Below are 12,080 nucleotides of genomic sequence, written 5' to 3'. Positions count from 1 at the left end.
ATACGTTGTTTAGTTTTGTTTTATGAATAATACTTTTCTTTAGCCACAGACCATCTAATAAACGGTTAAACACATTTAATCTCATCACTTTATTGAAGACTGAAGGCAAAAGTTGGTCGGGTCTGTTAAACAGTTCAGTATTGTTTTCTGTACTGAAGATATTCTCAAAGCGGCAACAATATTTTCCAGTCCTATGATATTGCAGTTTTAGTTTATATACTCATTATTATGCCAAGCGGTGACAGAGTAGCAATGATATACGATCAACATAATTATGTCGATGAAATATGGCTTACGAAGGAGAGTGGCCCCAGCAGTAGGCGGCATGGCGGGGCAAGGATAGCCTCGCCTGGACGGTTCCAGTCTCCGTGTACTCCCATCCTGGAAGTCAGGGAGGCGGCCGGCTTCCTGCTGCGACGCTGTAGCTCAGGAATTCAAAATCAGGAAGGTATTGAGTGGGCAGTTCACCTTCACCTGCCTGAGTGCTGCCCATTAACATGCTACATGCACGCGGGTCGGCTACATAGATCACACTGTTGGTAACCTCACGGCTGGATCACCAGTGTGCCTCGTTAGGGCTTGCTGCTGATAATATTAATATCTTATTACATACCGCACTCCTGAGTACCATACAGCTATATCAGGTTTAATGAGTTTCCATTAATAAACACTGCAGCACTGCGTTAACTCGTAAAGTTTTATTTAGATTCCATATTAAACACTTTTACGTAAATTCTTTTAAAAATAGCATTAGTAAAATGAGTAACCTTGTCCCACAATGGTCAGTGAAGAGTGTAAAGAATAAATAATATGTATGTAAACATTAACAGAGCACACTTCAAAAGTAGCAAAATTGTACGAAAAAAAAAATCGGAATACGTAAAACAAATAAGATGTTGGAAGATTTGGTATAAGAAAAAATTTAGCCACGGCAAGTTCAATAAAACGATAAAGTTGTGCATAAAAGAAGATTTCAAATACACTATACCAAATGAAGGAAGAATTTGTGAATATTTCCAAGAATATTCAAATGTTCTTTCATCTGTTACGTATGGGGGGAGGGGGGGGGATGAACCACGAGCGGCATCCTTCAGGTATTACCGAAGTGGTGGTGACTCCCAGCCACACTCCAAGTCACTCCAACTTCCAATCATGTCACTCCAATACCCCCCCTCCCACCCTCCCTCGCCTTCACACAACCTCTCCCTATTCCCCCCCCCCTCCAACTCTCACTCCCAACCGCCCACCACACCCGAAATAAAAAGAGGCCACTGCTAAGACTTCCCTTTACCACGGGGCGCCTCTCTGACACCACCACACGCTAACCTTCTAACGTGTCGCAGCCTTCCTTCCCTCCTTCTCTCAAGCTGCTACTCCTTACGTGCACCTTCCATTCCGTCAACATTACAAGCCTTTCCTACTCCTCCTTCCCTCCCCTCTCCCATTACTGTAACCTCCCTTTCCCAGCCCTAGATACCTTCCTTCCTCTTTCCCAACACCATTTCTCCATTCCATCACCTTATTCCTTCCCTCTGCAAGCACTATATTCCCTCCCCACTTATTATTTTCCCCGTCCCATCATCATTATTCTCTCCCTTCCCACCAACATCACCTTCCTTCCCCATACTAAGTACACTTGACATTGCCAATCCTCCAACTCCTGTAGAATATTGTAACTTTTACGGTCGTTATCGTGGTTGTTATGGTTATCGTATTGATCATCATTCGTTGCTGTACTGTCATTATCAAATTAGCACAGCAACCTCTTCCAACATTCTTCCCCCTTCACCGTCCACCTCCGTCCGTCTGTCTGTCTGTACATTCTCTTCCTGTCGGGTTTCCTCGGCGGATTTTTGACCTGGTACACCGGCAGCGAAAACCTGTCATTACTGTTGGTGTCGTGAGCGGCCCTCGTGAGACTGGCGTTGTTCGGGCAGCAGGAACACTGGCATCTGGTCTAGTGGAGAAGTTGTGCAAGATGAGGCGGCGAAACTGCTGGCCCACCCCTCCCCCCTCACCCCTATCTGCCCCCACTCCTACCCCACACCCGCCACCCCCCCCTCCCGAACACACACACACACACACACACACATTACGGTAATAGATTGAGACAGTCCAGTAATGTAGCACAAGCTTAACTAAACTACCTGACTTGGCAATCAACAAAAATCGATCTCCAACTTTTGTATTCAGCTTCAGAGGTTCAGACTGAGTGAGTTCTCTCTTAGCTCGTCATGTAGGAAGTAAATATATGCATACAATTCAAGATTCTGTGGGACTTGGTTCTATTGGTAACGTGCGCTGTTGGTATACACGGTGAAACTGATGTGGCAAGATAGTACCACTGTCAGGGATGTGGTGCTGGTGTGATAAGGGATGTGGAGCTGGTGTGTAATAAGGGATGTGGAGCTGGTGTGTGATAAGGGATGTGGAGCTGGTGTGATAAGGGATGTGGAGCTGGTGTGATAAGGGATGTGGTGCTGGTGTGACGCGAAAAAAAAGAAAGAAAAATAAAAGACTAAAGGTGTCTTCCCAGGCTGGCGGTACAGTACAGGTGGTAGCGACAGTCAACCACACATCAAACTGTCACTCGCTGCTGCTTGGTATTCTACGGGTGTTTCTGGTCGACATCATTTAGCATGTAACTTGTTTAGTCGTTACGCTAAGTTCTGGGCATGACCCTCCCAGATGTTAGAGGGCATGTAGGAGGAATGGAGGGGGGGATGGAGAGGGAGTGGAGGGCACGTAGGAGGGATGGAAGGAGGGGAGGAGGGCACGTAGGAGGGATGGAGAGGGAGTGGAGGGCACGAAGGAGGGATGGAGAGGGGGGAGGAGGACACGTATGAGGGATGGAGAGGGGGGAGGAGGACACGTATGAGGGATGGAGTGGGGCGAGGAGGGCACGTAGGAGGGATGGAGAGTGGGGTGGAGGGCACGAAGGAGGGATGGAAGGGGGGTGGAGGGCAATGATTTTATCTACTGGCGAGTGAGGGGTTGTGTTGGTGCGGTGTGAGGTAAGCCACATGGAGGAGTATTGAGGGGGGGGGTTTGTGGTGCAACAATATCACCACAGAAGGTAAGTCAAAGTGGGAAGGTGGTAAAGGAGTGACCATGACCTATTGTAAAATGGTGAACGCATTCATGTGTTACGTAAGGAGGGATGTATAGTTAAAATAATGCATAAAAAAGTCTGTCTGTCTGTCTGTCTGTCTGTGTCTGTCTGTCTGTCTGTAACGCTGGAGGTACTAGTAATACAAGTCGTCAACAATCAGATAGGTGTGGACGACAGGTGACACTTATTTAGGGATGTTGAGATCATTAAGGTAACTACATACAGAAACTTCGCATTGCAGAGGTGACAAACTTCAATAAAAGAATGTGGACAAATCTAGCAGGAATTTTAGAACCAGGAGAGTTTATTAGAAAAACTTTGAAGCTGATTCCTCAAATACATTATAGTATATATATATATATGAACCTATACCAAGCGACTAATTTACTTAATCTTGTTTTGTCAAGTAGAGAAAATGTGTTAAGTAACGTAGAAGCAGAGAGAGAGAGAGTTCGGAAAAATAGTGATATGAGAGAAATAGAATAATTTGAAACAATATGACGAAACAAAGAGGAAATTCCACTAGAGTCCCAGACATGAGAGAGGCATCTGAATTGGCGGATTGATTTACAGGTACTGAAGAAGAAGAAAAAAAAAACATATCCTGGGCACTTGTGGCATCTTTTTGAGTCTTGTACTGTAGGTAAGTGAGACTGGAACCTAAAATCCAAAACTAGTTAATGAAGGAATTATTCTGTGTAATCTCCATTGTTATACACGATTTTAAAAGTACTGAAATGTATCGTTTGTGTTTCATCTTTAAAAGTCCACTATACTTTTCAATACCTACGAATTACTTATTATTATTGTTTGTGTTACTCGTTTTTATTTACGCTTCGCAAATGTCTTTAACCGGTGTGTCCATTATACGTCATTCTTATCATCCTGGGTCAGTAGAGCAAGAGAGAGAGGGCCGTATAGGTACCTGTACAAGAATTCAACCGTCCAGTCAGGAATATTCAACTGACTCTCTTACCCAACTGACTTCAAATTTGACATCGAGACTCGTCACATGATTCCTCAAAAGTGATTAGCATATGGATACGGTCTGGTGATTTAATGCCTTTTGCTGGTTTCTGATTGGTCGAGAGAGATACAGGTGACATTGATAACCTCAGATAAGCTTCCCTCATATTGTTCGCCAGTCATCTTCTTCCCATATTCCTCACCATCTTCCTCTCATATTCCTCACCATCTTCCTCTCATATTCCTCACCATCTTCCTCTCATATTCCTCACCATCTTCCTCTCATATTCCTCACCATCTTCTTCCCATATTCCTCACCATCTTCCTCTCATATTCCTCACCATTTTCCTCTCATATTCCTCACCATCTTCCTCTCATATTCCTCACCTTCTTCCTCAAAATTAACATGTTTCTGTACACGTTTCATTCCTGTCACTCTTTTTTACAACCACGAGCCATGATTCCCAGGAGACAGTTTTTGTTGCCATTACAATTATCTTTTTTTTTTTCGTAGTTCACATCTTGACGTAATTATACAATACTATTAATAGCTACCATGTATTATACCTGTTATTTTAATTAGTATTTTCTTATCCAATTTCCATTATTTTTATGATTTGTTGTATATTTTTTAGATATTTCAATTTTCATTACCAATTATATTTCAAATTTTCAAGATCATTCTAGTTATTATTTTACTTTTTGCTTAATATTTAGTTAATTCTTACATATACTCAACATTGTCTACTTCACATTCCTTCACTGTTCCCACGCCCCTGTCCACTAACGTTACTTTCTTGCCTCCTACAGACGGCGATGGTCCCTTCCGATTGTTCCCGAAGGAGGAAGTCAAGTCGTTCCCCCTGACGAACGGCTCGCTCTTCTCCTCTCTGCTTAACATGAACGTCGACAACCCTTCCCAGATCCTGCCCTCCTACCGGCGAGGTCAGTCCAGAGTTCTCGTGCCCTTCATGGGAGGCCAAGTCCTGCTTAGGGAAGTGACGGGAGGCCAGGTCATGCTCAGAGAAGTCACGGGAGGCCAGGTCATGCTCAGAGAAGTCACGGGAGGCCAGGTCATGCTTAAAGAAGTCACGGGAGGCCAGGTCATGCTTAAGGAAGTGACTGGAGGCCAGGTCATGCTTAACTAAGTCACGTGAGGCCAGGTCATGCTTACGGAAGTCACGGGAGGCCAGGTCATGCTTAAATTAAGGTCGCTTATTAAATTATTTGTGTTGATGTTGTTATGGCAACTACATCTGTAAAAATGATGTGATAACATGCATTAAGAAATATTCTGGCACCGTAGTGTGGGGTTTTCAAGCTCCATCACACATATTACAATGTCACTTGACACTTTGGAGAAAGTAAACTGAGGGGCCACTTGGTGCACAAACCCTGACTTACTTCCTCGACCCTACCGCTCCACCCTTAACCTCAGACAGCATCCCTGAAGCCCCTGGGTAGCGGTTCATATGTAAACTCAGTGTTTATTTACAATAATAAGTAAAATCTAATGCAATTACCGCACGAGTGAGAAAGTAAATTGTTATTTCTCTTGCTTATACCTTGTCAGAAATTTAGGACCAGGAATGATATTATCTTGTGATAATTAGACGGTGATGTAATGCGAAGAGAACGCAACGTTAAAAGGAGTATGATTTAGCCACGGCAGTGTCACGTAATTGACTGACTGTTGCTTCAGCTTGGTCACAATCAGTGGTGGCCCGGAGGCCGGGGTCAGGCAGCAAAGGGGCACCAGGCAGTAAACATCCCAGCCTCTATCATGGTCACTTATTGCTGGGTCCAGACAGTGCTGCTGCAATACATGGCTTACAAAACCTCATTTGTCTTGGAGCAAAGATGACATACTACGGCGGCTTTATACAGTAATGGTGTATTAGGTACGCTCTTCTTTTCTGCTGTTATCTAATCTGTGTATCTCTTCCTGGCATACAGGTGGTGGAGTGGGACTGAAGATGGGGGTATCATCGCAAGAGATCCGCGGCCTTGTGGGGACAGGGGCGCCGGCACGCATGAGGGACCCTTACGGCCCGCCATACTTCCCGCGGGAACCTACAGAGTCCCTGGGTTCGGCTGCCACAAGCAGCCAGGACCCCATCTACTCCGACCCGCTCTCTAAGGTACCACCCATCTGCTAGTTCTTAAGATTTACTTGTTTTAGGCACAGTCATAGTGTTCACATAGTCAAACCTGCCATAATATTCAAGCAATTTTGAAACAAAAATATGCACCGCCAATTTCAATGGGGACCAACAGTGACACCATGTACCAACTGTAATTTTAAGAACTTTTTTAAAACTTTTCATCATTTACATTTTTGCAAGTAAACATGTGCCACGGTTATGGCCTTTGTGTGACATAGAAACCCTAGCGGTACAATATACTGTATATCACCTTCAGTGGTCGTCAGGTTTTGTTTCCTATTTACCTATAAACGCGCTAACGTTAATCAAGGAATACCTCCTTCTCCACAGGTCGGTAGTGTGGACAGTTCCCTGAAGGAAGACCACATCTACGCCACACTCTCTGAAACTTTTGGCTCAATGTCATCCCTCAGCGATGGCTTCCTCGGAGATGACCAGCGCTGCTCTTCTGTCACCACTGTGGCCAACGATGACTTCGAGTTCCACGACCCTCGAGCCACCGTCACACCTGAACCCGTGCGCTACACGACTGAGAGTAACACCATGGTAGACTCCTGCTCTATGTCAGTTGCTAACCGACCGCCAGCACAGTTGCCGCCCGAGGCCCACCTTTCCGCCCCCGAGGACGCTTACCATTTCTCTACCAACACAGAATCCTCGACGACCTACTCTACGGCCTCATCCTTTAGATCCTCATGTTCCCAGGTCACCGCTACTGTCGAGAATAACGCTAACAACAGTAAAGACAGCAAGAAAGATGACAATGAAGACTCGCCTGAAATTGGGTTTTACAACACTGGATTCGAATGCGACACACTGGAATTAAAAAAAGATTACTTCCGAGATCGTGGCCCGGTAGACAGCTTGGATCTTCGCTTGAGCAAGGAAGACACAGAGAAGACAGGTGACGGAACTCTCTCTCGCAAGCATCGTTCCTCTTCGCTGTCTATGAATGACTTAGACCGACTTGATCCCAACCCAGAAAAGGAAGAAGAAATGATGTTCATTCTTCCTGTTAAGAGTGAATCCATGCTGAGTCTATACCGCCTCTACCTGGCTGAGGACGAGGCCGGTACCAGTCTCCATTACTCTGTAGAAGTGTCGCGATCTGAGGGCGACTTATCAGTTCTGGCAGCCGTCGAGAACGGTGGGGTAGGCGAAGGCAAGAGCGAAAGCGCCTTGCACGAAGTTTACCAGAAACGGCGAGCACCAGAAACAACGGGTAGCAGAGTCAAACGCCAACACAAGATCCAGCGTGCCAAGGGAATGCAACAGAGGGCCAGGAAGAACCCAACAGTTACTCCCGCCACCCTAAGCAACCACAGCGGCACAGTGGTAAACAGCGGAACAGGCACTAACGGCATGCAAGTGGCTGTTATGGATAAAACACGAAGGAGAAACGGAATAATCACCATCCAAGACCCGTCAGTGTTGTCTGTAGAGGAGCTGTTCCGTGTGCTTGACCGAGCATCATCCAAACCAGCTGTTCCTTACACGGACTCTGGCGACCGTACACACTCGCCACTCCCTGTTCCCGCGCCACGCCAAGAACCCGACTTCAAGAAAATCTTTGTGAGTGAATACTTGTAATAAAATTTCTCGGGGCGAGTTCACGATACCTGAGAAGAAACTCGTATGTGTTGTTGCTTATGATAAGAAAAAAATATAAGTTAACGTGAGTCTGTGCAAGTGGTGACATCATAACAACTATCAGGCAACTAAAATAAAAATCAATAAATGACATAATAAACACAAACATTTTTATAAACTTATTATAGTAAATATTCTGACGTACAATTTATGAACAATATTTGATCTGTTCAATAACAGAAAATGAAAAAGCCAATGTACTGTAGATGTTTTCTATCATAAATAAACTTCAAGTACAAACTGGAAGCGTCCAGCTTGTGGTGATTTATATAGTGTTAGTGTACAGCCTCATCTATTTTCCCGGGAAGGCCACTTCGGGGCTTCCTAACACAGCCACTTCAAGGCTGCCTGGGATACCTACATCCAGTCAGTACCTTGCAGGCCAGCAGAGGGAACAGAAGTGATGGCTGCAGCAACCATCAGTGGCCAGTGTTAACCCAAGGGCCGTGTATGACTGGAAATCCAGTTCGGTCAGGCAACCCCACCTCCAATAACCTACTCTCTTGAGCTCTCGTGTTCTCAAGGTCTTAGAATGTTCGTTAAATGTATATAGACCTATGTATAGTTACTCTTCTTAACAATTAAGTTTCCATTTTGTATGAAAATATTTTATAATAAAAATTTTCTCGGTGCATAATTTTGTATACAGTACATATTACAAGATGTTTATGTATTATATAATGTTCCCAGTGTTTGTATCTTCCTGGTGAGGTCAACTGTCGCCACACTTGAGAAAAAATCCCAGGATTATACTCAGACCCCGTCAACACCACCTCAAGTGTGAGCGTCAGGCGCCCTCATCAGCCACTCACAATACCAGAGTTTGGTCTCTCTGTGTTTCTTCCCTCCAATCTTCCTTCACCACCACATTTAAATCACCAATACGAAATTATAGTCTCAAAAGCTCATGCCTCTGTAGATATGCCATAGAAAATGTACGTAATAAACTTCACAACGCAACTCTCTTCGGAATATCAATTACTGTACAGTATATATAAGTGAGCCAGTTTTTTTTTTCTTATCTACCTAAAAAAGTTAATCTATCTTTTTTTTCTGTATTATCTCATACGATGGTGTTGAACTCTTCTTAGCTCTGTCTCTTGAGGCTATTCAAGATCCCTGGCGATATCATCAAAGTAAGGAAGCTTGAACCCTGTTGTGATGATAGTAAACTTTGGACAATACCCTGTGCTCTATACACTGATAGCTTACCCTACAGTGAATACCTGGCCAGAAGAGACTGTCAGATGAACGATTATAAGTTGGTCTGCTGTCAATTCCTTTCTTTCTATCTCTCACGGACGCCCACAACTTCTACTTTCATATAATATAAAATAAAACCGCCCGTCCACAGATAGCTCAAACCTTGTCTCTCTACTGGTAGTTAAAATGATGGTTCCCAAGTGATGACAGATGCTTGTGGTGTTCCCCTGGCTGTAGACTGTAGCTGATGGTGTTCCCCTGGCTGTAGACTGTAGCTGGTGGTGTTCCCCAGGCTGTAGACTGTAGCTAGTGGTGTTACCCTGGCTGTAGACTGTAGCTGATGGTGTTCCCGTGGCTGTAGACTGTAGCTGGTGGTGTTACCCTGGCTGTAGACTGTAGCTGGTGGTGTTCCCGTGGATGTAGACTGTAGCTGGTGGTGTTCCCGTGGCTATAGACTGTAGCTGGTGGTGTTCCCGTGGCTGTAGACTGTAGCTGGTGGTGTTCCCGTGGCTGTAGACTGTAGCTGGTGGTGTTACCCTGGCTGTAGACTGTAGCTGGTGGTGTTCCCGTGGATGTAGACTGTAGCTGGTGGTGTTCCCGTGGCTGTAGACTGTAGCTGGTGGTGTTCCTGGCTGTCTGTAGCTGGTGGTGTTCCCCTGGCTGTAGACTGTAGCTGGTGGTGTTCCCGTGGCTGTAGACTGTAGCTGGTGGTGTTCCCGTGGCTATAGACTGTAGCTGGTGGTGTTCCCGTGGCTGTAGACTATAGCTGGTGGTGTTCCCCTGGCTGTAGACTGTAGCTGGTGGTGTTCCCCTGGCTGTAGACTGTAGCTGGTGGTGTTCCCCTGGCTGTAGATGGATGTGACCTCCACTGGGTGTGTCAGCCGTGGTGCCGTAGTGTTCGTCTCTATGTACATACTTCTCTCCTCCACACGACATAGCCTTTAGCGTGTTCAAACCTTTCCATTTTTTCTTTGTTTTTTTCCAATTTATTTTATATATATAAATTATTTACTGTAAACGTTCCTTCGTATGTAATCCCAAAAATGTTAAATGTGAATTTATACATTAAATCACTGTACAAAATAAAATAAATTTTCAGGTACATTGAGGTGTGTATATTAATTCCTGTGCAGAAGTAATTAAATAACACCTGACTGTGATTGACCAATAAAGGGTGTGCACAATTCTTCCACAGTCTACTGAAATTGATACATAACTGACTCTGTATTGATGCTAAAGAGAGGAGGAAAGAGTTTGCACAGGGCCTTAAATAAAAATATAGCTTAGGATATACCCCTCTCTCTCTCTCTCTCTCTCTCTCTCTCTCTCTCTCTCTCTCTCTCTCTCCATAACAACATGATCAAACAGAGATACTTCCTCTATGACGTTAGTATTTGACTTTGTTGACGGGTGGAGTCAAGAGGAAATGCTTAAGTTAGTAAAATTATTGCACAGAGACAGACTTTATCTTCAGGCCGGTCAGATGACAGCAACTGAATCCTGGTGTGACGTCAGCCTCCTGGCCATGACCACACCCCTATGCCAGAATATGATACAACTACCCGCAAAAACTGGAGCTATCTGTCATTTACACGATGAAATCAAAAACTGTTCGTTCTACACGTTCATTTACCAGATGGCTAGAGGCGGGATGACCATGTTGGTGGTCCCCTGCTACACCTCTACATGTGCTGCGGTTCTACTGTAGTACGTGGTCACAGAACACACCTGTACATCATGTTGGAACACCTCTACCTGCCACGATTGACACTGGTACAGGTGTTGTGGTAACATTACTTCCCAAAACACGGAACTGTCATTAACTGATAAGAACGCTCACCTTGGTAAGAAGAGTTTTCACTCAATTACTCTATTAAAACGTGTTATTTACCTAAAGGGTTGACGCGGGATAATTCTAAGATTATATAAAAAAAATTATTGCATGATATAATTCGCATTTATATTTCACAATCTAAACTTACATGACGTTGATATATTTCTATAATAGATTATTAACATTTATTTATTCATACATTTACTTCACAAGAGCTGATTTATAGGTAAGTTTGAAGACGTTCTTACCTGGTTTTATTTTCTTAGCCAAGTGCAAGATGATCATGGTCAATCAATTACTGATGTGAGTTATTGTGTGTAAGTGTAGGCGGTGAGTGTGGTGGTGAAGAAGGAGTGGATAACCCAGGCATACGTCACCTGCCCCTCCCTCACGCCACCTTATCTCCCGAGACACACCGCCTTCCCCTCACCCCTGATGACCTCTGTGATGTTGCGCTGTACACCCTGACGTATTCTACAGTTCGCAGGAATCTCCCTTCTAAGATCCACGAGTCGCTCGCCTGTGTAGAGAAACTGACCCTTGCACACCGTGTCCTTGAGGGTGTCCTTCCCGATATAATTCGTGGTAGTGTCGCCTTGATGGCCTTGTCCGAGGGGCGCGTTCTCTCTTCCTTTTTTCATTGAATAAAATCAATATCAATCTGGACGATCGGGTGAATCAGTATTATTAAACCACAACCAATTCTAGATGAGGCGACGTGGGGTGAGGACGCAAGCAATACTCTAACGACCTCAATGATGACTATAAGCTACAACCCCCCCCCCACCTGTAAACATGTCTAGTGGTAAATAGTTTGTTTACCAAAGGAGGAAGAAGGGTTAGGATAACATGAGGTACTTTACAATTCGGTTCTAGACGGACAAGATTTAAGAATAGTAGTTTGGAAGCCCATTTGTTCTACAGGTTAAATTTAGGTGCTCAGTACACAGTATCAATCCAGGTTCACGTCTAACTAAATCGACTAGGAATGAGCCATATATGATCCTTTACTATTTTGTTTACTTGGGGTTACTTTATCCTGTCTGTAACCTACCTAGTTGTGTATTACTATCAATCACGGGACATGGGAGTTGTATTGATTCAGGATTCGTTTTAGGTGGTTTTCACTATACTACGTAAATCAGTGTAT

At 44.4% G+C, this 12,080-nt stretch overlaps 1 protein-coding gene across 1 annotated transcript in view; it reads left to right on the top strand.

Moving 5' to 3' along the window:
- LOC121865426 overlaps positions 1-9,725 on the top strand; it is a 104,235-nt gene extending 94,510 nt beyond the window's left edge. The window contains exons 4-6 of the mRNA XM_042364810.1: positions 4,889-5,023; positions 6,035-6,219; positions 6,574-9,725. Of these exons, the coding sequence (XP_042220744.1) occupies positions 4,889-5,023; positions 6,035-6,219; positions 6,574-7,833 (1,580 nt within the window). The 3' untranslated portion in view covers positions 7,834-9,725. The remainder of the gene's footprint in view (positions 1-4,888; positions 5,024-6,034; positions 6,220-6,573) is intronic.
- The last annotated feature ends 2,355 nt before the right edge of the window (positions 9,726-12,080 follow it).

This window comes from Homarus americanus, unplaced genomic scaffold (genome assembly GCF_018991925.1).
Source record: "Homarus americanus isolate GMGI-L3 unplaced genomic scaffold, GMGI_Hamer_2.0 scaffold25483, whole genome shotgun sequence".
Classification (NCBI taxonomy): Eukaryota; Metazoa; Arthropoda; class Malacostraca; order Decapoda; family Nephropidae; genus Homarus; species Homarus americanus.
This window is presented reverse-complemented; position numbering and strand designations above follow the sequence as displayed.